At 60.2% G+C, this 22,463-nt stretch overlaps 1 protein-coding gene across 2 annotated transcripts in view; it reads right to left on the bottom strand.

The window, feature by feature from the left end:
• The window catches only part of CLCN2 (chloride voltage-gated channel 2), a 41,314-nt gene extending 38,828 nt beyond the window's left edge, over positions 1 to 2,486 (bottom strand). For both annotated transcript variants that reach the window (XM_054040515.1, XM_054040516.1), the window contains exon 1: positions 2,380 to 2,486. In XM_054040515.1, coding sequence (XP_053896490.1) covers positions 2,380 to 2,430 — 51 coding nt within the window. In that variant the 5' untranslated portion in view covers positions 2,431 to 2,486. The remainder of the gene's footprint in view (positions 1 to 2,379) is intronic.
• Between the last annotated feature and the right edge of the window lie 19,977 nt (positions 2,487 to 22,463).

Here is a 22,463-nt window from a genome sequence, read left to right as displayed (position 1 = left end):
CCAAGTGTGCAGGAGGGGTGGGGGGAGCCCCTGAAATAGAGGGGGATGGGAGCGTGGCACACAGATGTTACGAGGAGGGAAATGGAGGGATGCAAGGAGCTTCTGGTGTGTCCCATGAGCTCGGCCTACTCAGGCTACGGTGCGTGAGACCCTCGAGGAAAGCTATATTCACAACTGCAGTGCGTTGGGTTGTTTAAGGGAAGATGAGCTCACGGGCACAAGACGAAGCCTTCCGGAGCCAGCCCGATCCCACCCCTTGATGGAGCAAGTCCAGGGACCCAGAGGAGCACATCTGCCCTGGGAGCTGCAGGGAACAGGGAGCAGGAGGGGTTGATGTGGGGACACGTGGTACCCAGGGAGATGGCAATGCCATGCTGGGGTCTGGAGGGATGGGACAGAGGAGGGAACTGCCAGGAGGGAAGCAAGGGACATAGCTGAGTGCTGCAAGAGAGGTGGGGAAGGGCAGTGCTGCAGGGGGACGGGGAACCTCAAGGTGAGGGATGTTCCATTCCCAGGTTTCAGGGAAGGCAGAGGGAGGAGGAGAAAGAGGGGCTGGACCTGGGATGGAGGCTGGGTCCCGTCGCACTTTGGTCTCCCAGACGTTCAGCTGTAAGGAGCTGAGAAAAGCCGCTTGTTTACTTGGTGAGTACAGGCAGGAGTCATTCCAGGAATCATGAGATATGAAGACATCTAGGGTGCAGTGCTAGCACCATAAACATGGGAGCTAAGGTTAAAGGCAGAGGGGGTACGATCCCTCGGGAGCAGAAGAGTAAGAAGGGGGCAGTGTGGAACTTGCTGGAGAAGGGGTCTGGATGCAGAGGAGAGGCACCCCCAGAGACAGGGGCTGTGGGAACAGAAAGGCAGCAGCAGGGAGCCAGGGACCCACCGCTATGCAACAGCAAGACGCTTAGGGGCTCGGAGGGAGAGATTAAAGGAGCTAAATCCGCCTTGCCGGGCTGCAGAGCACGCTACGGGGGGTGGGGGAGAAAGGGAATGGGCTGCAAGTGTTAGTGTTAATGGGGGATTGTAGAGGGGGTATAAGGGGACAAAATGGATCAAATGACAATTTAGGCTGAATATCAGTGGGAAACTCCCCGACAGGGGAATGGATCTGGCCAGGGATTGCCCACAGGAAGGGTGGACGTGGCCAGGGAATGGTCCCCCAAGGATGAAGGGGAAACCCCATGACTTGTGATATTTAAAATTGTTCCAGGCCTAGGGACTAGACTGCAGGGAGCAGTCTTGCCCTGGCCCTGGGGAGGGGGGATGAGGGAGAGGGGACCTAGTGGGGGCACGTGTACCTCAAGTTTCTATGAAGGAGGGTCTGGAGGAGCACAGAGAACCTCCAGTTTGGCCCCCAGGTCAGGGCCAGCAAATGACATGCCAACCTCGCACCCTGGCTGGCGTGAAAGCACATAGTGGGAACGCATCTCCGGCATCGCTCTCCTAGAGGCACCAAGCCCCCTCTACCCTTCCCAGGGGCCCTCGCAGCCAAGCCCCCTCTACCCTTCCCAGGGGCCCTCGCAGCCAAGCCCCCTCTACCCTTCCCAGGGGCCCTCGCAGCCAAGCCCCCTCTACCCTTCCCAGGGGCCCTCGCAGCCAAGCTCCCTCTACCCTTCCCAGGGGCCCTCGCAGGACCCTGAAGATCACGCACACACACACAGAGAAAGTTGAGCCACTAGATGAAGTTGTTCTGTTAACAGGACTTGGTGCCGGAGGCAGAGGTAGCAAGTGGGAGATGGGGTCCTGGGCACTGACAGAGCAAATGTGGCACAACCAGCACCTGAGAAAGGGGCAGCCGGGTGCCAAGAGCAGGCATCGAAGGGGCTGAGCCCCTGCGGGTAAGAGGAAAACAGCTGAAACCCCTCGGAGGCATAGCCCAGGCTGGCACCAACCGGCTGTCCCCACCCCACTATTCCAATGCAGGGCTGGCCCCAGGGCGGTGGCAAGGAGGGTGGGGGGATGCCCAGTACACCAACTCACTGAGGCAGCCACCAGAGCACACAGCAGCCACATGCCAATGGTGCGTGCTCACCCCCTGGCACCCCACATCTTTCCCTAGGGGTGCCCAACACACACCCAGCCCCGGAGCCTTCTCCTGGGGGTGCCTGCAGCCCTGGCACCTCCCCGTTCCCAATGTACCATGTGTTGTGGGGCGGCTTGTACACCCCTTCTGAGGGGTGCCCGCAGCCCTGGCACTCACTCATCCCCAGGGCGCCCTCCTGGGGTGCCCACACGCCCAGCCACAGCCCACTAGCCGCCAGCTCCCACCCTGGCATCTCCGCAGCGCCTCGCCCCTGCAGAGCCCGGCCCCGGAGCCCCTCGCCTCCCCCGGCCCGGGCAGCGCTGCCCGGGGGAGCCGCAGGCGGCTGCACTCACCAGCGTCTGCTCATACTGCAGCGCCCGCGCCTCCATCCCGTCCGCGGCCATCGCGCCTCCCGCCCCGTCCTCTGCCCCGGCCCCGCTCCGCTGCCCGGGCTGCAGCCGGCGGCTCCTGCCCGAGCCCCAGCGCTCGGCTCGGCTCGCCCCGCCCTGGCCTGGGGCGGGCCCGGGGCGCTCGCTCCGCCTCCGGCGGGGAAGGGGCTGGGGCCGGGCTGCGCCGGGGCAGAGCTCTGCCACGTGCCCGCGGGAGCGAGTTCCCCCCCGGGCCAGGGCTGAGAGGGCGGGCCGGCCAGCAGTGACCCACGCAGCCCGGCCTGGGGCAGAGCCACCGGGCACGGCCCCACTCGCTGCTGACGGCTGCGGGTGCTGGGCGCAGGAGAAGGGGCTCTGGGACCCTGCCCCCTAGAGATGGCACTGCCCTGCCCTGCCCCTTGGGGTCACCAGCGTCCATGCCCTGGCGTGTCCCGGACTCAGGTGCCGCAGGCCCATGGGCCTGGCTCCATCCCAGCTGCTGAATCCTGTATCCCACCTAGCCACCCGTGGGTGCTGGGGACAGCGAACGGGATGGGAGCAGGGCGTTGGCACAGGGAGGGATGGTGGCCAGGAGACCTCCTCTCTCTTCCACGCTCCGTAGAGTCCCCCCAGGGACTCCAAGTCACTTCATCCTTTGCCGTAGGCTGGGGCAGCTGAGACTTGCCGCTGGGCCCCTTCCCGGTGCCTTCCATTTGCTCGGTGCTCTGATGTGGCCTGCCCCGGCTGAGACAGGCTGGAAGGAGCCCAGGGCCGTTTCAGAGGGGAACAGCAAATCACATGCCAGGCGCAGCGAGCAGGAGGGATCATTCCTGGAGCCGAGGGGACTGGCAGTCGGTTAGGTTGGCAGTAGCCCTTTGCAGAACAAGGAGCTGTGTGTGAGCTGCTCATTAGTGAGAGGTCCCAGGTTGGGGAGCTTTGCTAGCAGGCAGCAGAGGGGGGCCGCTGGCATGAGGACAGTGTCCTTTCCTGTGTGCCCTGCCAGCCAGATGTGAGGGGGGCCTTCCCCTCAACCCCCCCAGGCCTTTAGATAGCTAGAAACTGGTTGTTCTGCCAAGGCTCGCCCCCGTGCAGAGCTTCCCAGGCTGGGTTGGGGCAGCGGGTCCAACTGGGCTGAGAGAACAAAGCCCTGTGGCTGGATTTAAAAGGAGGCCCTCAAGCATGGGGCAGCAAAGGTGAAGTCACGCTCCAGGCTGGGGTGGCTGGGAAGTTGGAGCTGTCTGGGGTCTCTCCAGTGGGGCAGCACCTGCATGGCGAGCTCTTGGCGTTTTCTAGCCCTTGTCTGCAATGCTATGCTTTGTTCCTTGCGATGACTAAACTGCAGGTGGGTTCTGAAGGCCGTCAGCACTGTATTTGGCACCGGTCACAGCTCCCAAAGCCAGGGGAGAATTGCAGGTACCAAGCCCAGTAGGATCTGCTGGGGAACCAGGGTGGGTTCTGCAGGCCTGGGACCAATCTAAGAGCGAGAGAATCATGGGATTCCAGCCCAAAGAGAGGGGGCGCACTCAGGGCTGGTGCAAGGAAGTTTCGTGCCCTAGGCGAAACTTCCACCTTGCGCCCCCCGCCCCCCGCCCTGCAGCAGCTCCCCACCCCCCCCTCTGCCCTGAGGTGCCCCCCCCCCACAGCAGCTCCCCCCCTCCGGGAGCCATGCGGCAGCTCCCCACCCCAGCTCACCTCTGCTCCGCCTCCTCCCCGAGCACGCCATCCCCGCTCTAATTCTCCTCCCCTCCCAGGCTTGTGGTGCCAAACAACTGATTGGCGCTGCAAGCCTGGGAGGCGGGAGAAATGGAGCAGCGACGGCGTGCTCGGGGAGGGGGCGTAGCAGAGGTGAGCTGGGGTGGGGAGCCCTGCGGCAGCTCCCCCCCTCCCTGAGGCAGCCCCGGGGCAGCTCCCCACCCCCCCGGCCTGGGGAGCCATGCAGCACCTCCCCACCCCAGCTCACCTCTGCTCCACCTCCTCCCCAAGCACACTGCCCCGTTCTAATTCTCCTCCCAGGTTTGCGGTGCCAAACAGCTGATTGGCACTGCAAGCCTGGGAGGCGAGAGAAGTGGAGTGGCAACCACGCGCTCGGGGAGGAAAGCTGTAAAAAAAAATTGGGGGTGCCGCTTTTTGGCACCCCTAAATCTTGGCGCCCTAGGCAACCGCCTAGTTTGCCTTAATGGTAGCACTGGCCCTGGGCGCACTCAGATCAAGGAGGGGTGAGGGGTGCACCTAGCCTGGAACCGGATCAGCAGGAACCTGGTGGTTGCAGTGGTTCCTGGCAGAGGTCCCGCTTGGTATCTGCACTGACATTGCCCCTGCAGGAGACGGGAGCAGTAGGCAGAAAAGACGCTACAGCAGGGGTGCTGGGTGCAGCCGGGACATGGCTGCATTGGTTCTGGGGGCAGCTTTCTCTCCGTGCCCTGGGTCTTGTCTGCAGGAGGCAGTTTGCTGCGGTGTTGCAAGGGAGGCAGTGTCGGGCAGCAAGGCACGTGCAGCAGTCAGCATCCTATAGGCAGGTGCAAGTGTGAGAGGAAGAGGCTGGTGTGGACACAGCCCCGGCATCCAGCGGGTGGGATGGGGTGGGGCAGAGGGGATTTCATCGCGCTCCGCATGGACATTGCCTGTCACAGGCTCAGTTAACTGCACCTTTGACCCTCCCCCTGGGTTGTCTCAAGAACGCCCACTTGAGGCTTCGGGCTCCCACCGGAGTTAGGTTGCAGTCCCTCTGCACCTCCCTGGGGTTCACCTTTCTCCAGATGCTACCCCCGTGTACCCCAGGTACCAGCCAGCCTGCCCAAAGCCAAGGGCATTTATTCTTAGGGGAAGAGCATTACAGCCACAAGAAGTTCCTATCTGCTTGCTGAACGTTTCCTGGAGGTCACCCTCAGTCTTACGGGAATGACCCTAATGAGCCGAAGTCTGTCCAACCCTTCCCTGTTGTGTGGGCTCCCCTTGGGCAGAAGGTCCTGTCCACTTGCTGGATCGAAAGAAGGGCTTGAGTTAGTTTTAACTCGGCCTTTTTATGCCCAAAGCCCTTTCTGTGGGTGTTGGTCTCTGGAAAAGCCGGTTTGACCCAGTATATGCCAGCCTCCCTGGGGGGTGGCATCTCTCTGCAGTATTTATAAGCTGCGTGATTTGCCTTAATCAACCCCACACACACCCTGTTTTTGGTTCCAGGAGGAGCCTCGTAACCCAGGCCGTTGCCTACGGCCCTGGCCCATGGTGATACGTCAACTTAATACAAGATGTTCCTCAAAGGGATTGCAATGCCTGTCGCCTCCTCTCCTCTCCTCGGGCTCCTTCTCCATGACCCAGCATGCTACAGCCATGCTGTGCCATCCCTTCCAGGGGCCCTTTCGCTTCCCAGCCACTGCCCCTCCCCCGGCCCGTTCACTGGCCCCATCGCTATCCAGCTCCGAAGCCAACACGCACTTGCCTTCCTGGTAGGCTTGCCAACTCTGGTTGGATCAATTCTGGGAGGTTTCGTCACATGACCTAATGGCACTAATGACTGACCGACTGTGATCTAAAACTCATTCACTGCAGAGCCATTATCTCACTTTCAGTGGAATTAAGGAGCGTCATATGAATCATCAGGTCACATTTGAAGCCTGTTGCGTAAATAAACAATATTGCAAAATCTCCAGTTGTAATGTGAGTTATTTTTAAATAGCATGAGCGGGTTTAGGTGACTTGGCTTGTTGATACGTTTCGATGTTTGCGTGCATGAGTGCATTTGTTAATTCCATTATGTAAAAATACAGAAGATAAAATAGCACCCTATTGGAAATGGCAGATCCAGCGAAAACTCACTGACGAGACTTATTGAACGGAAGATGCTTGACGACACAAAATGCATTCTGCTGTATATTCATCAGCCCCGCGACGCCGGTTTTCAGAGTCAGGGTCTTTGCACCCGTCGGCATTGTAACAGCCATAGTACTTTGTCTTTTTTCATGGTACCTTCGGAGCGGCTCTGTTTTGAAGAAAGCAACAGAGGGTCCTGTGGCACCTTTAAGACTAACAGAAGTATTGGGAGCATAAGCTTTCGTGGGTAAGAACCTCACTTCTTCAGATGCAAGTCATCTGCATCTTGCATCTGAAGAAGTGAGGTTCTTACCCACGAAAGCTTATGCTCCCAATACTTCTGTTAGTCTTAAAGGTGCCACAGGACCCTCCATTGCTTTTTACAGATTCAGACTAACACGGCTACCCCTCTGATACTCTGTTTTGAAGAGAACTCCGCATCATCCCGCGCTGTTCTCTGGTTTGAAAAGTGCGCAGCAGTTGCAGTGCAGCGTGGACTAGAGACGCCGCGAACGTGCCTGCGTGCGTGTGTGGATGAGTTACAGTGCAGACTGTATGTCGTGACATAAAGCCGCAGCCGCACAAGGTAAAGAAAGGCGCGCACAGTGCAACTGTTGGGCAGGCAAACGTCCATTACGATGGCATTTTAAATATTGCCTGGACTACTGTATAAATCAGATTCAACATTCACTGTTCCTTTGGGCAACTCTTCTTCCTGGCTGTCCGAGCTTCCCCTGGATTCGCTCAGGCCTCAGGGCCTCACTGTCATGTGACTTCCCTGCCAATGGGGCTTCCTCTCTGTCCCCGCACCAGGGCTGGAACTGGGGTTGAGTTGTTCTCATAGTCGTGGCTCGATCCGTAGCTGGGAGCACATGTTTGTAGGGGGAGCGTGCACACAATCCCAGAGCGAGGCGATACATAACAGTTAGGCTCCAGAGTCAACACCCCATTGAGGTGAATGGGGGCCTCTCACGCTCGGCCCTAGCTCAGCCCTGACGAGATGGAGAGGGGCAGAGAGTTGTGCCTCGTGGAGGGCTCTGGAGTTGGAGAAGCAGGCGCCCATCCTGACGGAGGGCTGGGGTCTCAGAGGGAGGAGCAAAGCCGTCTCCGCACGTTCCCGCTAACCGTTGGGAGAGCAGGACTCAGGGACCACTGGTGTCAGACGGTGCAGCAGGAGGGAGTTCCCAGGGAAGGCCCCGGATAAGGAACCAGTCCCAGCGAGAGCAGCACCGTCTCTGCCAGTCCCAGTCTGAGTCCACTGGTAGGGGGTGTCACGGAGTATTGGGGGACTCAGGGCCCTGCACCCCCGGCTTCCTGCGATTCACCATGACTCTCAGCCAGCCAGTAAAGCAGAAGGTTTATTTGGATGACAGGAACACAGTCCAAGACAGGTCTTGCAGGCACAGACAACAGGGCCCCCCTCAGTTAGGTCCAGCTTGGGGTCCCAGGGCATCCCAGCCCACCCCCCTTTGGGGGGTCAGAGCCATCTCTGCCTCCCAGCCATCTCTCCAGCCTGCTTTCCACACTCTGGCTTCAGCGACCCCTCCCACAGCCTTTGTTCAGTTTCCCGGGCTAAGGAGTCGCCTCGCCTTCAACCCCTTCCTGGGTTCTCATGTTACACACTCAGGTATCCGCCCTCGGGCTGTCTCCCATCCTCCAATGCAGACTATCCCAGCACACTCCCCTGTCAGCATTCACAGACCACAGTGAGAACAGGCCCAGTTCGTTACAGGGGGCACTGGCTGAGGGGAGGGGACAGCTTGGCTAACCCACCCTGCCATGGGCTGGCCAGGGTGCCCCATGCAGCAGCTTTTGGAGTGTGTCTGGAGGGGCGTGTGGCATTCCCTCCTGGCAGGAGACGCTGATGGTCCCATGTGCTCCCGGCTCCATCTGCCAGCCAGGAAGGGCTGGGGCCAGAGCCTGTGCGATGGCCGGGGTCTCCTGAAGTGGTCCTAGGATGTCTCATTGGCGGAATGAGCCCAGCTCCAGAGGCATCAGCTTGTTAACAATCCCTATGGGCAAACCTTAGTGCCAACCCTGCCCCCTCTCCCCGGCTGGGTCTCGAGGCATCCCCTTCCTTGCCTGCACCCCCTGGACTTCGCTCCTTCCAGCCACAATAAACAGCATTGCCATCGAGGAAGGAAGCAGCCTGTTTGGGCACGGAACTCACCAACTCATGAGTCTCCTCCACCATAAACCCAGCCCTGCCCAGCCCCACCCGCTCCCAGCCACTTGGGAACCCTTTCAGAGCTCCGGGCTAAAGAACACGCCACCCCCTGCAAGCCAGTCCCACTCCCCCTCTGTGCAGTGCATTGTGGGACACTGGGATTGGGATGAACTGGGACCATCTGCCCAGTCTCCCTCCCACCAGGGAACATGCAAGGGCTGGAGGAACAAGCAATCAGAGGCCAGATGTTCACGCACCCAGCACCCACAATTAGAGACAGATTGCCAGCTATCTCCCCTGCGCTAACCGATGCCTCTGAGGCCCTTAGATAAGGTATCTGGGACACTTCTGGCCAATAGGCTGTGACGAACTGGGCCTGTTCTCACTGTGGTCTGTGAATGCTGACAGGGGAGTGTGGCTGGGATAGTCTGCATTGGAGGATGGGAGTCTGCCCGAGGGCGCATACCTGAGTGTGTAACATGAGAACCCAGGAAGGGGTTGAAGGCCAGGTGACTCCTTAGCCCGGGAAACTGAACAAAGGCTGTGGGAGGGGTCGCTGAAGGAGAGTGTTGGAAGCAGGCTGGAGAGATGGCTGGGAGGCAGAGATGGCTCTGACCTCCCAAGGGGGGCTGGGCTGGGATGCCCTGGGACCCCAAGATGGACCTAACTGAGGGGGTCCCTGTTGTCTGTGCCTGCAAGACCTGTCTTGGACTGTATTCCTGTCATCCAAATAAACCTTCTGCTTTACTGGCTGGCTGAGAGTCGCAGTGAATCGCAGGAAGCCGGGGGTGCAGGGCCCTGAGTCCCCCAATACTCCGTGACAACTGGTGGTAGCGGTGGGATCTACTGCACCCCGTGAACGGCGCTTCCTGCAGTAAGTGACTGGGGAGCAGTAAAACGAAGGGGGATTGACAGGGACCAGGCGTGCTGAAGAGTGAGAGAGAGACGGTTATTACCCCTGGGAGTGTGTGACCAGCGAGAAGGACTTTTGCAGTAACAGGGTCCCCCGGGGGGATCGCAGCGAGTGGTCCCAGGGGCGGAGGAGTCTGCAGCTCGACCCTGGCAGAGAGGTGGTGACCTCGAGAAGGGCTGGCACACTAGGGGGCCCCCTGGGAACTGTGGGGAGCTGTGAGCACACAGGCCGGTGAGTGGCCAGCAGGAAGATGTATGCCAAGCGGCTTAAGAGCGACCTGGTGGAGCTGTGCAAGCAGAGGGGGCTGTGCATTGGGAGGCTCACCAAAGAACAGCTCATTGCCCGGCTGGAGGCGGAAGATCGCGCGAATGAACTGATCCCTGTGTCTCAGGGAAGCAGCCTGGCAAATGCAGCGCAGGCACCAGTGTCTGTCCCAGCTGGGAGTGGTCAGACGGCTGCTGAGGGCTTCCCGAGACCCCTCCTTCCTATGCCTAGGGGAAGGGTGGGGAGGAGCCCAGCAAATACCGAAGGCGCCGTGACCCTCCCGGCCAGCAGAGGATCCTCCCGGCGACGTTCGGCATCCGTGGAGCGGAATTGGCTGGAATGGGAGAAAGAGCTAAAACTGAGAGAGCTGGAGGATCGTGAACAACAGAGACAGCATGAAGAGAGACAGCGTCAGCATGAACGGGAGGAGAAAGAGAGACAGCATCAGCGTGAAGAGAGACAGCATCAGCATGAACGGGAGGAGAATGAGAGACAGAGACAGGAGAATGAGAGACAGCATCAGCATGAAGAGAGAGACAGGAGAATGAGAGACAGTGTCAGCATGAACTGGAACTGGCGAGACTGAGGGGCAGCGAACCCCCGGCTGCCGTGAGTGAGGGGGGACCCAGGACTGCACGGAGCTTTGATAAGTGCATCCTGGCCCCATACAAGGAGGGGGAGGACATGGATGACTTCCTGGAGGCCTTTGAGACGGCCTGCGAGCTGCACCGGGTTGATCCCGCGGACAGACTCCGGGTCCTTACCCCCTTACTGGACCCCAAAGCCGTGGCATTGTACCGCCAACTGGAAGAGGCAGAGAAAGGGGACTACGAACTATTCAAAAAGGCCCTGCTACGTGAGTTTGGGCTGACTCCTGAGATGTACCGGGAAAGGTTCCGGAGTCAGGATAAAACCCCTGAGATCTCATATCTGCAACTAGCCGTCCACATGGAAGGATACGCCAGCAAGTGGGCTGATGGGGCCCAGACGAAGGAGGACCTGGTCAAACTGCTGGTACTGGAGCAACTGTATGAGCGGTGCCCATCCGACCTGAGGCTGTGGTTGGTGGACAGAAAGCCAGAGAACCCGCGACATGCAGGCCGGCTGGCCGATGAGTTTGTAAAGAGCCGGTCAGGAGATAGAAGGGAGGAGTCCCAAAGGAACAGTCCCACCACAACGCAGAGAGAGAGTCACCATGGGACCTCCCCGTGGGAAAATACAGAAAAACCCCATCAGAGGGGAACATCCGGTGTCAGGACCATCAGACCCACCCGGGGGGACCCATGGGACATGGGCTGCTACCACTGTGGCCAAAAAGGCCACATACGGGCCCAGTGCCCCAGGCTCAGGGACAGGCTGGGCGGACCGAACCCACAGAGGGTTGACTGGGTAGAGACCCAGCCCGGCGAGAGGCAGCATTCCCAGGGAAGGGGGGCTGGCAGAGTACCACCTGCTAAGGAGGGAGGAGAGCTCCAGGCCAGCTCCTCTAGGGGGCTGGATGCTCCAGATTCAGGGTTTTTGGTTTATACGGTAGGCGCAGGGCTGTCCCTCCGGAGAGAGTACCTTGTTCCCCTGGAGGTGGATGGGAGGAAGGTCAGTGGATACTGGGATACGGGCGCAGAGGTGACGCTGGCCCGGCCCGAGGTGGTGGCCCCAGATCAGGTGGTGCCCAACACCTACCTGACCCTAACGGGGGTGGGCGGAACACCAGTCAAAGTGCCCGTGGCAAGGGTACACCTGAAGTGGGGGGCCAAGGAGGGCCCCAAGGATGTGGGGGTACACCCGTATTTGCCCACTGAGGTATTGATGGGGGGGGACCTGGAGAACTGGCCAAGCAACCCCCAAAGGGCACTGGTTGTGACCCGCAGTCAGAGCCGGCGAGGGGCACTGCGCCCTGGCCTTGGGGGGGGTGCCTTGCCTGAGGCGCAGGACCCTAACCTGATGGGGAGGGAACACCCAGGGACACGGCTCAGGGAGGCTGCAGCTTCAGACCCAGCGGGCGAGAAAGAGCAGGTGGCCATCCCTGTCCCAGCTGCTGAGTTCCAGGCCGAGTTACAGAGAGATCCCTCCTTGCGGAAGATAAGGGACCTGGCCGACCTCAATGCGGTACAGACCATGGGACGAGGTGGCCGGAAAAGGTTCCTGTGGGAGAAGGGGTTCCTGTACCGAGAATGGGCTCCCCCAGGGAAAATGGAGTCGGGGGGTTCAGGAGGCAGCTGGTGGTACCCCAGAAGTATCGCCGCCAGCTGCTGTGCCGGGCCCATGACATTCCCCTCTCAGGGCACCAGGGAACCTGGCGTACCCAGCAGAGGCTGCTACGGAGCTTTTACTGGCCTGGGGTCTTTGTTACTGTCCGACAGTACTGCGGATCCTGTGACCCCTGTCAGAGGGGGAGGAAGGCCTGGGACAAGGGGAAAACAGCTTTAGGACCCTTGCCCAGCATAGAGGAGCCTTTCCGGAGGGTGGCCAAGGTTAAAAGGGCGGCTCTAAACCAAGAGAGCCCAAAGCACAGACCTCCAGACTGGAGCGGTGGGAGAAGACCACAGCCCAGTTGGAGCCCCAAAGGTATGGGGGTGGGGAAAGGGCACAGGCCGCATAAACCTTCCCACATGCGAACTGCGAGTGCCATCAAGCACCCCCGACCTAAGAGGGGGCGTGAAACTGAAGGGGCCTGGTGTAATTCTCACCAAGGAATGGGAGGGATGCGGGGGCATCCATGGGACGGGGGTAGGTTCGAACTTCCCCGGATCACTGGCTAAAGTGACCCTGCTCAGTTCGGTCTCGAAGGGGGGAGATGTGACGAACTGGGCCTGTTCTTACTGTGGTCTGTGAATGCTGACAGGGGAGTGTGGCTGGGATAGTCTCCATTGGAGGATGGGAGATGGCCCGAGGGCGCATACCTGAGTGTGTAACATGAGAACCCAGGAAGGGGTTGAAGGCCAGGTTACTCCTTAGCCCGGGAAACTGAACAAAGGCTGTGGGAGGGGTCGCTGAAGGAGAGTGTTGGAAGCAGGCTGGAGAGATGGCTGGGAGGCAGAGATGGCTCTGACCTCCCAAGGGGGGCTGGGCTGGGATGCCCTGGGACCCCAAGATGGACCTAACTGAGGGGGTCCCTGTTGTCTGTGCCTGCAAGACCTGTCTTGGACTGTATTCCTGTCATCCAAATAAACCTTCTGCTTTCCTGGCTGGCTGAGAGTCTCAGTGAATCGCAGGAAGCTGGGGGTGCAGGGCCCTGAGTCCCCCAATACTCCGTGACACAGGCCCATGCTGCCTACAATAAGAAGGGGTCGTTCCCTTTCCCTAAAGCGTTTCCATGCACTGGATTAGCACCACTGGGGCACCAGGCTCTTGCGTGCAAGCCTTGCCCTTGTGTTGGTGCACGCAAGCCGTGGAGGGAGGGAGGAAGGAGGTAGCCAGAGGCTAGGATTGTAAGGTATAGGCAGTTCTCCCCCGCAAGTTAACAATGCTTGCCCTGTTTTGATTGAGGTGTTTTATTGTTGAGCGTAATCGGGTTTATGGCGAGGGCACAATAAAATCCTCACACATTGTTATACCCTAGAACATAGTTCTGTTCCCTGGCTCAGGCCTCTGCCCCCCCAGGTGTGTTCAAGAAAGACAGCGACTCGCTGGCTATAAATCTGGAGGAAACGGACCCCACGCGAGTGAAATCCGATGCCAGCGGGCGCATTCCTGCCCAACCCCGCGGCACGCAGCAGCAGACATGCTCATGCCAGGCACCTGGCATCCAGGGGAGCTTGTCTGAAGAAAGCCAATCTGCCTTGGCGTTTGCATGAGGGATTCTGCCAGATCAGAGCCCTGGCCTGCCAGGAAACCAACCAGGGGTTGCCTGCCCCAGCGATCTGGACAGCGAAAGGAGCCAAAGCAGACCTCACAGGCCCATGGAAAAGGACCCCTCCACTGGCATGTCACTGTCCCCAGGGGAGAGTTGGTGTTTGCTAGGGCCACGCTTGGTTTAACTGAACTGGTATCACTGGCAATCTCCGGCCTTGTCACCAGGATCGTTTTGCTGGTATAGGGCAGCTTGGCCGCGCTCCAGGACTTTCGCGCCGCTGACACGGTCCACGCGAGACGCTGCTGCCCAGAAAGCCGGCATGCTAGAGAGTCCCACCTCGGCTGGCCAAGCAATAACTCGCCATGTAGATGGGCCCCCGGGTGGACAGCTCCACGAGCCCCTCTGGGCAATGGACAGGTGCAGTCACACAAGCAAAGCAAAGGCCAGGGGTGGCCTAAGGGGTGGGGAAACCATCCTAGCTCCATTATATGACTCAGCTGCGTGGGCTGGCCGGGAAAACCGGGCATTGCCCATCTCAGACAGGCGATAGCAGCAAGAGAAGGGGATCGGCGACAGGACAGGAACAGACTCCAGACAGGGAGAGACTGAAAGACCTGCGGCTGTGTCGTCTAGAGAGGAGGCGAAGCAGTGGGCACCCGACCCGCGAGTGGTGGAGGGGCGGGAAGTCAGGCCTCCCACTTGCCTTCGCTCACTATACAAGGGCACAGGGCCACTCAGCAGAAGTGACAAGCAACACTTCCAAAGCAGCCAGAGGGACAAGCCCTTTTTACACAGCGCCCAACCTGCGGAACTCCCTGCTACTGGGGATCATTGGGGCCAAGTAGGAGTCACACAAGTGTCAGACTGTGAGACCATCCATAACTCCACTACAGAGGATAAAAAGAACCAGGAAACCCACCTACTGCAGGGCACAAGTCGCCCACGAGCTGAAGGAACTGCCCTGAGGGGCAGGTTTGTCCATTAGGGTAGTTCTTGTGCCTTCCCCTGCAGCAGCAGGAACTGGTTGTCGCCAGAGACAGGAGATGGGACCACATGGGCCCTGGTCTAATAGCGCCTGGCAATTCCTCTGTCGCGAGCCAGAAAAGGGAGCAGGAAGAGACGGGTTCTTGGGCCCCTCCTGCCTGTCCTGTGCCGAGCCCCTGCAGGATTGAGCTCTCCCCGTCTGCCGATGGTCTGCACAGGGCAGATGATCCCGTGGGGCTCAAACTCACTGGCAGCAAGTTTCTGCCTTTCTTCCTTTCATTCCAGCCCTGCCAGCGAATGCCCCTTGGCCCGCCCTCCCCAGCCTTCAGGATAAGGCCCCCTGCAGCCTCCTCCCTTGTGCTAATCTTGTGTCCCGAATCGACCCCCGGGCCAAATCGTTTTGCTGCTCTTCTCTTCACTCCTCCCCGTTTATCAGCCGCGTTCCGATGCCGATGTGCCCAGGACTGGACGCCGTGTTCCAGGCACCAGCTCACCCCCTCCCCGGCATCGCCTGTAATCTCCTGACCCATCTGGGCTGATAAGGGCCAGCCTTTCCTTTTGAAGAAGCCCTGTTATTGGCACACCAGGGACCTCATTTCCATAGCTGCCGAGGGCTGGTATGTGGCCGTTTAGCTCAGGGGCAGGCAGGCAGGGCAGGGCCTCTGGATTCTGGGGGGTCAACTCCCCAGTGGGTGTAAATCAGCGTGGTTCCACTCATGTCCATTTGCACCAACTGAGGATTTGGCCCTGCACCTCGATTGCATCGGGGGGTCACCCCACCACTCCGTCTCCCCAATAATATACACCAGAGCTATTTCTGTCTCGCCTACAGCGTCTTGGGGTTCCTCACAGTATGTGGCAATCCCATGCACCAGTGGGGGGCACTCCGCTGCGGAGAGAGGCTGCAGGCCCTTCCCAGGTCTTCGCTGCCTCTGGGCCTATTTCAGTCTCTCTCTCTGGCTTTCAGGGCTCGGATCTCCACGTTCCCAGCCAGATTCTAGCGGCTTTGACGCGACAGGCCACCTGGGGAGAAGAGACCCAGGGGGTCGGTCGGGGCGGGCTGGGCCCCAGGGCATGGTCTGTTTCAGAGTGGGAGGGAGGACTTTCGGCAGAAATGCGTGTGCTGCCCAGATCCCTTCTGTCCTGGGAAGCCGGCACGCAGGGCTGGCAGCAGCCCGAGCCCATTTCATGTAAATGGCAGCCCGCCCCCGGCAGACAGGCATGCTCCTGCGTTGCATGGCGGTGGATTTTGCCCTGGCCCTGAGTCCCAGGCTCTGCCACTTCCACCGCTTTCCCCGGGGACAAACAGCGGCACCGTTCCCAGCGGCAGACCTGGGGGTGCCGCTCCCCTAGACGCTCAACACCTGCCTCACACACCCCGTGCTGAGAGGGAGCCGGAGTCAGACACTGCCAGTGCTGGGTTCCTAAAATGTGAGTGCCCAAAACAGAGCAAAAGGAGAGAGTGCGCGTGAAGGGCTCCTGGCGAGACTCCCTGGGCTGGGCACAGCGGGCATACCTCTTACTGGCTCCGGGACAGGCGGGCACCTGCTCCTTTGCCACAGTGCCACCTCAAGGCACAGCTCTGGATTTCCAGATGGTTTGCTGGGGTCATCTCCTGCCATGTGAAAGTCTCCCCCAGGCCAGCGGGAATACACTAGTGCCAAGGGTGCTGCCCAGCCAGGCCCTGTTGCAAGCCCCACATGCCCCGTTGAGGGCTGAAAGCTCCATCAGAGCCCAGCCTGGGTCACTGGGGGAGCGCTGTGAACCCCACAGACCTCCATATGGGGGCGCATCTTGCTGGCATCGCCTACACTTTGTAGGGATTTACCCTCCCCCATGCAATCAGGTGCAAATTTATTAATTAGCATTAAACGGGGCACACTGGGGTCTCTCCTATTGCAGGGTATCTCCTTTCCACTGTCCCAGCTCACGGCCCGGCACAGGCACTGGGTTCTGCTGGTGAGGCCCCCCAGTCACGCAGGCCGGTGGCCAGGCTGCCCTGGCAACCACCACACCAGGAACGTCCCTCCAGGGGCCCATCTGGCCCTAACAGTCCCTGACAGTGGCCAATGCCAGACGCTGAGGGGAAAGTGCAAGAACTCACTTAGTGGGCCATTGTGGAACAACCTGCCAAGGGGGGAGGTTTCTTCCTAAATCTGCCAGGTTAATTTGTCAATTAGCTAGTTGTATTATGCCCTGAAGCTGCAGGGTTGTATCCAATCAAATGCAACAGGGGATGTTCTCATTCTCCGTAGTAAATGTCCAGGCCTACCCGATTTCCTGTCTTCATGGCTATCTAGTGGCAGAGAGTTCCACAGGCCGTGTCTGCATGATGTCAAAAAAGAACTTTCCTTTCATCTGCTTACCCTGCTGGTCAGACTCCCCCCAGCCCTGCCTTCAGCCCGTTGGCGGCCAACCACCCTAGCATGCAATGCAATAGCCGGCCCCAGCCGAAGTCCTCTTGCCCCAGCGCCGCTCTCCAATTGACGAGTACCAGGCGTGCCTCGCTCTGTTTGTAAAGCTCAGCATAAGGACAGTGCGCGGAAATGATTCATTAACAAGAAGACGCTGCTGGCAGCAGCAGGCAGGGCCCAGCTGCTCGCCTCCCCAGCTGCTTGGGGAATGAGCGGCCTGGCTGCCACGCGCTATTTGCCACCAGGGTGCCACTTGCACCTGCGAAGGTAAATAAAATAACTGGCTCCTCCCCCGCCTGCTCGTCTAGCCCCAGGGCCAGGACCGGGCCCCATCACCTCCCTGCACTGATCCAGCCCCTCTCCTGCCAGGCCCTGCCCTGCCCTGCCCAACCTTCCATGGGACCCGAACTGGGGAGTGAACTGCTCAGGTGAGGAGACAGAGATTTGGTGGCGGCTTACATTGGAAGGGCTGTGTGTGTGTGTGTGTGTGCGCGTGTGAGTGAGAGAGAGACACTGTGTGTGTGTGTGTGTGTGTGAGAGAGAGAGATTCTCTGTGTGTGTGTACGTGTGCAATAGAGAGCAGTAGAGGTGAGGGTGGAGCTGTGTATGTGTGTGTGTGGAGGGGGGTGTCCCTGGGGCGGGCAGTGAGGGGAGGCAATGTAGGTGTGTATGAACTGTGGGGGGCAGTGTGTGTGAGGGCATGGGGGGGCTGTGTGGGTGAGGGGACAGCGTGTGAGTGTGTGGGCCATGGGGGGCTGTGGGGTCATGGGGTACAGGGTAGGGGGCCACTGTGTGGGGGGTCATGGGGATGGGGATGGTGTGGGGGGCAGTGTGTGGGAGAGAGGCCATGGGGGAAGTGTGGGGGGGCAGGGTATGTGTGTGAAGGGGTCATGGGGGGCAGGGTGGGGATCATTGTGTGGGGGGTCATGGGGATGGGGATGGTGTGGGAGGCAGTGTGTGGGAGAGAGGCCATGGGGGAAGTGTGGGGGGGCAGGGTATGTGTGTGAAGGGGTCATGGGGGGCAGGGTGGGGATCATTGTGTGGGGGGTCATGGGGAGGGTGGGGGGGGCAGTGTGGGAGAGAGGCCATGGAGGAAGTGGGGGGGGGGGCAGGGTATGTGTGTGAAGGGGTCATGGGGGGCAGGGTGGGGACCATTGTGTGGGGGCTCGTGGGGGTGGTGATAGTAAGGGAGCAGCGTGTGTGTGTGGGGGGAGCAATCCCTGGGCCTTCAAAGGTGACACCCCACTGTGCCCCACGCTGCTTGCTGCACACTGACTCCCTGCTGGATTGGCCCCCTCAGCCTGGAGGGTCCACACTCTTAGGAGCTGCTCCTCCTGGAGACACACGTGCACCAGTCACACATGCGTGCACACAAGTGCCCACACACACACACAAACACACACACACACGCACGGTTGCCCTTTGACTCCTGACCCGTGCCCAGGCATTACAACCATTTGTATCTCAGGGTTGGGACGCTTGCTACCTCAGTGCAAATGACACTACAGCACCACCTCCTCATCATCCCATGAGCCCCCCTCAAAGCCGGGTGAAGGTCATTCTAAAGGGGGTGTTGCGGTGAGCCTGAAGTCTGGTGTTTAGCCAAGGCCCTGTGCCGGTAACAGCCTGAGGCCACAGTAGCAGGGCCGGTGCAACCTATTAGGCATTTGGAGGGTGGCATTTTCTTCGGCGGCGACCGTGGCGACCAGATCTTCGGCCGCCCCGGTCGTCGCCGGCATTTAGGCGGAGGGAGCTGGGGCAGGGGGGTGCGGGGAGGGCCACCTGCAGCAAGTAAGGTGTGTGTGGGGGCGGCACGCAGGGGAACTCCCCGCCCCAGCTCAGCTCCCTTGAGCACGCCGCCCCGCTCTGCTTCTCGCCCTCCCAGGCTTGCGGCGCCAAACAGCTGATGGGTGCCGCAAGCCTGGGAGACGGGAGAAGTGGAGCAGCGACGGTGTGCTTGGGGAGGAGGTGGAGCAGAGCTGGGGTGGGGAGCTGCCACACGGCTCCCCGGGTTGGGGGGTGCTGCCACGGGGGAAGCCCCTCAGGGCGGAGCGGGGGTGGGAGCTGCCGCGGGGTGGGGGGCTGCTGCAGGGGGGCGCGCCTCAGGGCGGAGGGGGGGTGGGGAGCTGACGCGGGGAGGGGGGCGCCTCAGGGTGGAGGGGATGGGGAATGGCAGGGCTCAGGGAAGGCGCAAGGTGGAAGTTTCGCCTAGGGCGCGAAACATCCTTGCACCGGCCCTGCACATTAGGGTTGATAGAATTTCACCCAAGTAAGTAACCTCGGTTCGAGAATTTAGCCGTATCCTCTGGTGAGCCACCGTCTGGCCCGGGTAGGCCCGGGTAGGCTTTGTTTGGTCAGACCCTGTAACGGCAGGGCACAGAAAGCCATTTTGCTGTGCAGACACGTACAGTTGTCGGGCCCCCCAGTGCAGGGGGCAGGAATTGCCCATCAGGACCTGAGGCCACGGCGTAATCAGGCCTGCGATCTGGCGACAACCTGTGCCCTCATCTCCCCTTACGGGCAACCCCAAGCCTCACGGGCACGTGAGGTTCTGTGTGACACGTCCGGCCGCTCTCCTTAGCTGGCTGTTCTTGTTCTGGGATGTCGCTGAGAGCGACTGTGGCGTTAATAAAACTCCTCAAGACTCTCGGTGGGTCTCACCCATCATCGTCCTAATTCTCCACCAAGCAGACCCCCGAGGGCGACCCTGGGACCAGTGACACGTGCAATTTGCACTCCAGATTATCCGTACGGCTACAAGGTGCACACGGTGCCGAGACAGGCTAAATCTGCCCCTCACTCCGAGCTATTCGGCTCTAGACGTACCTACAATGCGTGCTGCCCCCGGGGGCACGAAGCTCTGAGATGCCACATCCCCCCTCCCCCCCCCGTGTTCCCTTCCAGCTCCTTGGCCTCTGCCCAGCTCTGGTCTCCTGGTCTTGGCACGTGTGTGTGACTTTCGCTGCCTAACACGCTGGTTCCTTCCTGCTGTGGCCGTGAATGTGCGTAGGAGTGCCCAGAGCTATGGGGCAATCACAGCCTGGACTTTCAGCTGGGGAGCAAGGTCCCAGTGCAGCAATTCGGGACACAGCGGCAGGGCACGGCCCAATGTGGGGAGCGCAGGAGCGTTGGTTGGGGCCCCCTCTGCACCCGGGGCAAAGCCCTTCTGTCGCGGAGTATCGGGGGACTCTGGGCCCTGCATCCCCAGCTTCCTGCGATTCACCATGACTCTCAGCCAGCCAGTAAAGCAGACGGTTTATTTGGATGACAGGAATACAGTCCAAGATAGGTCTTGCAGGCACAGACAACAGGGCCCCCCCTCAGTTAGGTCCATCTGGGGGTCCCAGGGCATCCCAGCCCCCCTTGGGAGGTCAGAGCAATCCCTGCCTCCCAGCCATCTCTCCAGCCCGCTTCCAGCACTCTGCCTTCAGCGACCCCTCCCACAGCCTTTGTTCAGTTTCCCCGGCCAAGGAGTCACCTGGCCTCCAACCCCTTCCTGGGCTCCCATGCTACACGTCCAGGTATTCGCCCTCGGGCAGACTCAGACTCCCATCCCCCAATGCAGACTATCCAGCCACACTCCCCTGTCAGCATTCACACACCACAGTAAGAACAGGCCCAGTTCGTCACATCTCCCCCCTTCGAGACTGAACTGAGCAGGGTCACTTTAGCCAGTGACCCGGGGAAGTTCGAACCTACCCCGGTTCCCATGGATGCCCCCGCATCCCTCCCATTCCTTGGTGAGAATTACACCAGGCCCCTCCAGTTTCATGCCCCCCCTTAGGTCGGGGGTGCTTGATGGCACTCGCAGTTCGCATGTGGGAAGGTTTATGCGGCCTGTGCCCTTTTCCCACCCCAATACCCCTGGGGTTCCAACTGGGTTGTGGTCTTCTCCCAGCGCTCCAGTCTGGAGGTCTGTGCTTTGGGCTCTCTTGGTTTAGAGCCGCCCTTTTTACCTTGGCCACCCTCCGGAAAGGATCCTTTATGCTGGGCAAGGGTCCTAAAGCTGTTTTCCCCTTGTCCCAGGCCTTCCTCCCCCTCTGACAGGGGTCACAGGATCCGCAGTACTGTCGGACAGTAACAAAGACCCCAGGCCAGTAAAAGCTCCGTAGCAGCCTCTGCTGGGTACGCCAGGTTCCCTGGTGCCCTGAGAGGGGAATGTCATGGGCCCGGCACAGCAGCTGGCGGCGATACTTCTGGGGTACCACCAGCTGCCTCCTGATCCCCCCTGACTCCATTTTCCCTGGGGGAGCCCATTCTCGGTACAGGAACCCCTTCTCCCACAGGAACCTTTTCCGGCCACCTCGTCCCATGGTCTGTACCGCATTGAGGTCGGCCAGGTCCCTTATCTTCCGCAAGGAGGGATCTCTTTGTAACTCGGCCTGGAACTCAGCAGCTGGGATAGGGATGGCCACCTGCTCTTTCTCGCCCGCTGGGTCTGAAGCTGCAGCCTCCCTGAGCCGTGTCCCTGGGCGTTCCCTCCCCACCAGGTTAGGGTCCTGCGCCTCAGGCAAGGCACCCCCCCTAAGGCCAGGGCGCAGTGCCCCTCGCCGGCTCTGACTGCGGGTCACAACCAGTGCCTTTTGGGGGTTGCTTGGCCAGTTCTCCAGGTCCCCCCCCATCAATACCTAAGTGGGCAAATACGGGTGTACCCCCACATCCTTGGGGCCCTCCTTGGCCCCCCACTTCAGGTGTACCCTTGCCACGGGCACTTTGACTGGTGTTCCGCCCACCCCCGTCAGGGTCAGGTAGGTGTTGGGCACCACCTGATCTGGGGCCACCACCTCGGGCCGGGCCAGCGTCACCTCTGCGCCCGTATCCCAGTATCCATTGACCTTCCTCCCATCCACCTCCAGGGGAACAAGGTACTCTCTCCGGAGGGACAGCCCCGCGCCTACCATATAAACCAAAAACCCTGAGTCTGGTGCATCCAGCCCCCTAGAGGAGCTGGCCTGGAGCTCTCCTCCCTCCTTAGCAGGTGGTACTCTGCCAGCCCCCCTTCCCTGGGAATGCTGCCTCTCACCGGGCTGGGTCTCTACCCAGTTAACCCTCTGTGGGTTCGGTCTGCTCAGTCTGTCCCTGAGCCTAGGGCACTGGGCCCGTATGTGGCCCTTTTGGCCACAGTGGTAGCAGCCCATGTCCCATGGGTCCCCTTGAGTAGGTCGGATGGTCCTGATGCCAGCAGCTCCCCTCTGATGGGTTTTTTCTGTATTTTCCCACGGGGAGGTCCCATGGTGACTCTCTCTCTGGGTTGTGGTGGGACTGTTCCTTTGGGACTCCTCCCTTTTATCTCCTGACCGGCTCTTTACAAACTCATCGGCCAGCCGGCCTGCCTGTCGCGGGTTCTCTGGCTTTCTGTCCACCAACCACAGCCTCAGGTCGGATGGGCACCGCTCATACAGTTGCTCCAGTACCAGCAGTTTGACCAGGTCCTCCTTCGTCTGGGCCCCATCAGCCCACTTGCTGGCGTATCCTTCCATGCGGACGGCTAGTTGCAGATATGAGATCTCAGGGGTTTTATCCTGACTCCGGAACCTTTCCCGGTACATCTCAGGAGTCAGCCCAAACTCACGTAGCAGGGCCTTTTTGAATAGTTCGTAGTCCCCTTTCTCTGCCTCTTCCAGTTGGTGGTACAATGCCACGGCTTTGGGGTCCAGTAAGGGGGTAAGGACCCGGAGTCTGTCCGCGGGATCAACCCGGTGCAGCTCGCAGGCCGTCTCAAAGGCC

The sequence above is a fragment of the Malaclemys terrapin genome, chromosome 9 (assembly GCF_027887155.1).
Source record: "Malaclemys terrapin pileata isolate rMalTer1 chromosome 9, rMalTer1.hap1, whole genome shotgun sequence".
NCBI classification, from domain to species: domain Eukaryota; kingdom Metazoa; phylum Chordata; order Testudines; family Emydidae; genus Malaclemys; species Malaclemys terrapin.
The sequence above is the reverse complement of the archived record's forward strand: the minus strand, read 5'-3'. Positions and strand labels throughout refer to the sequence as shown.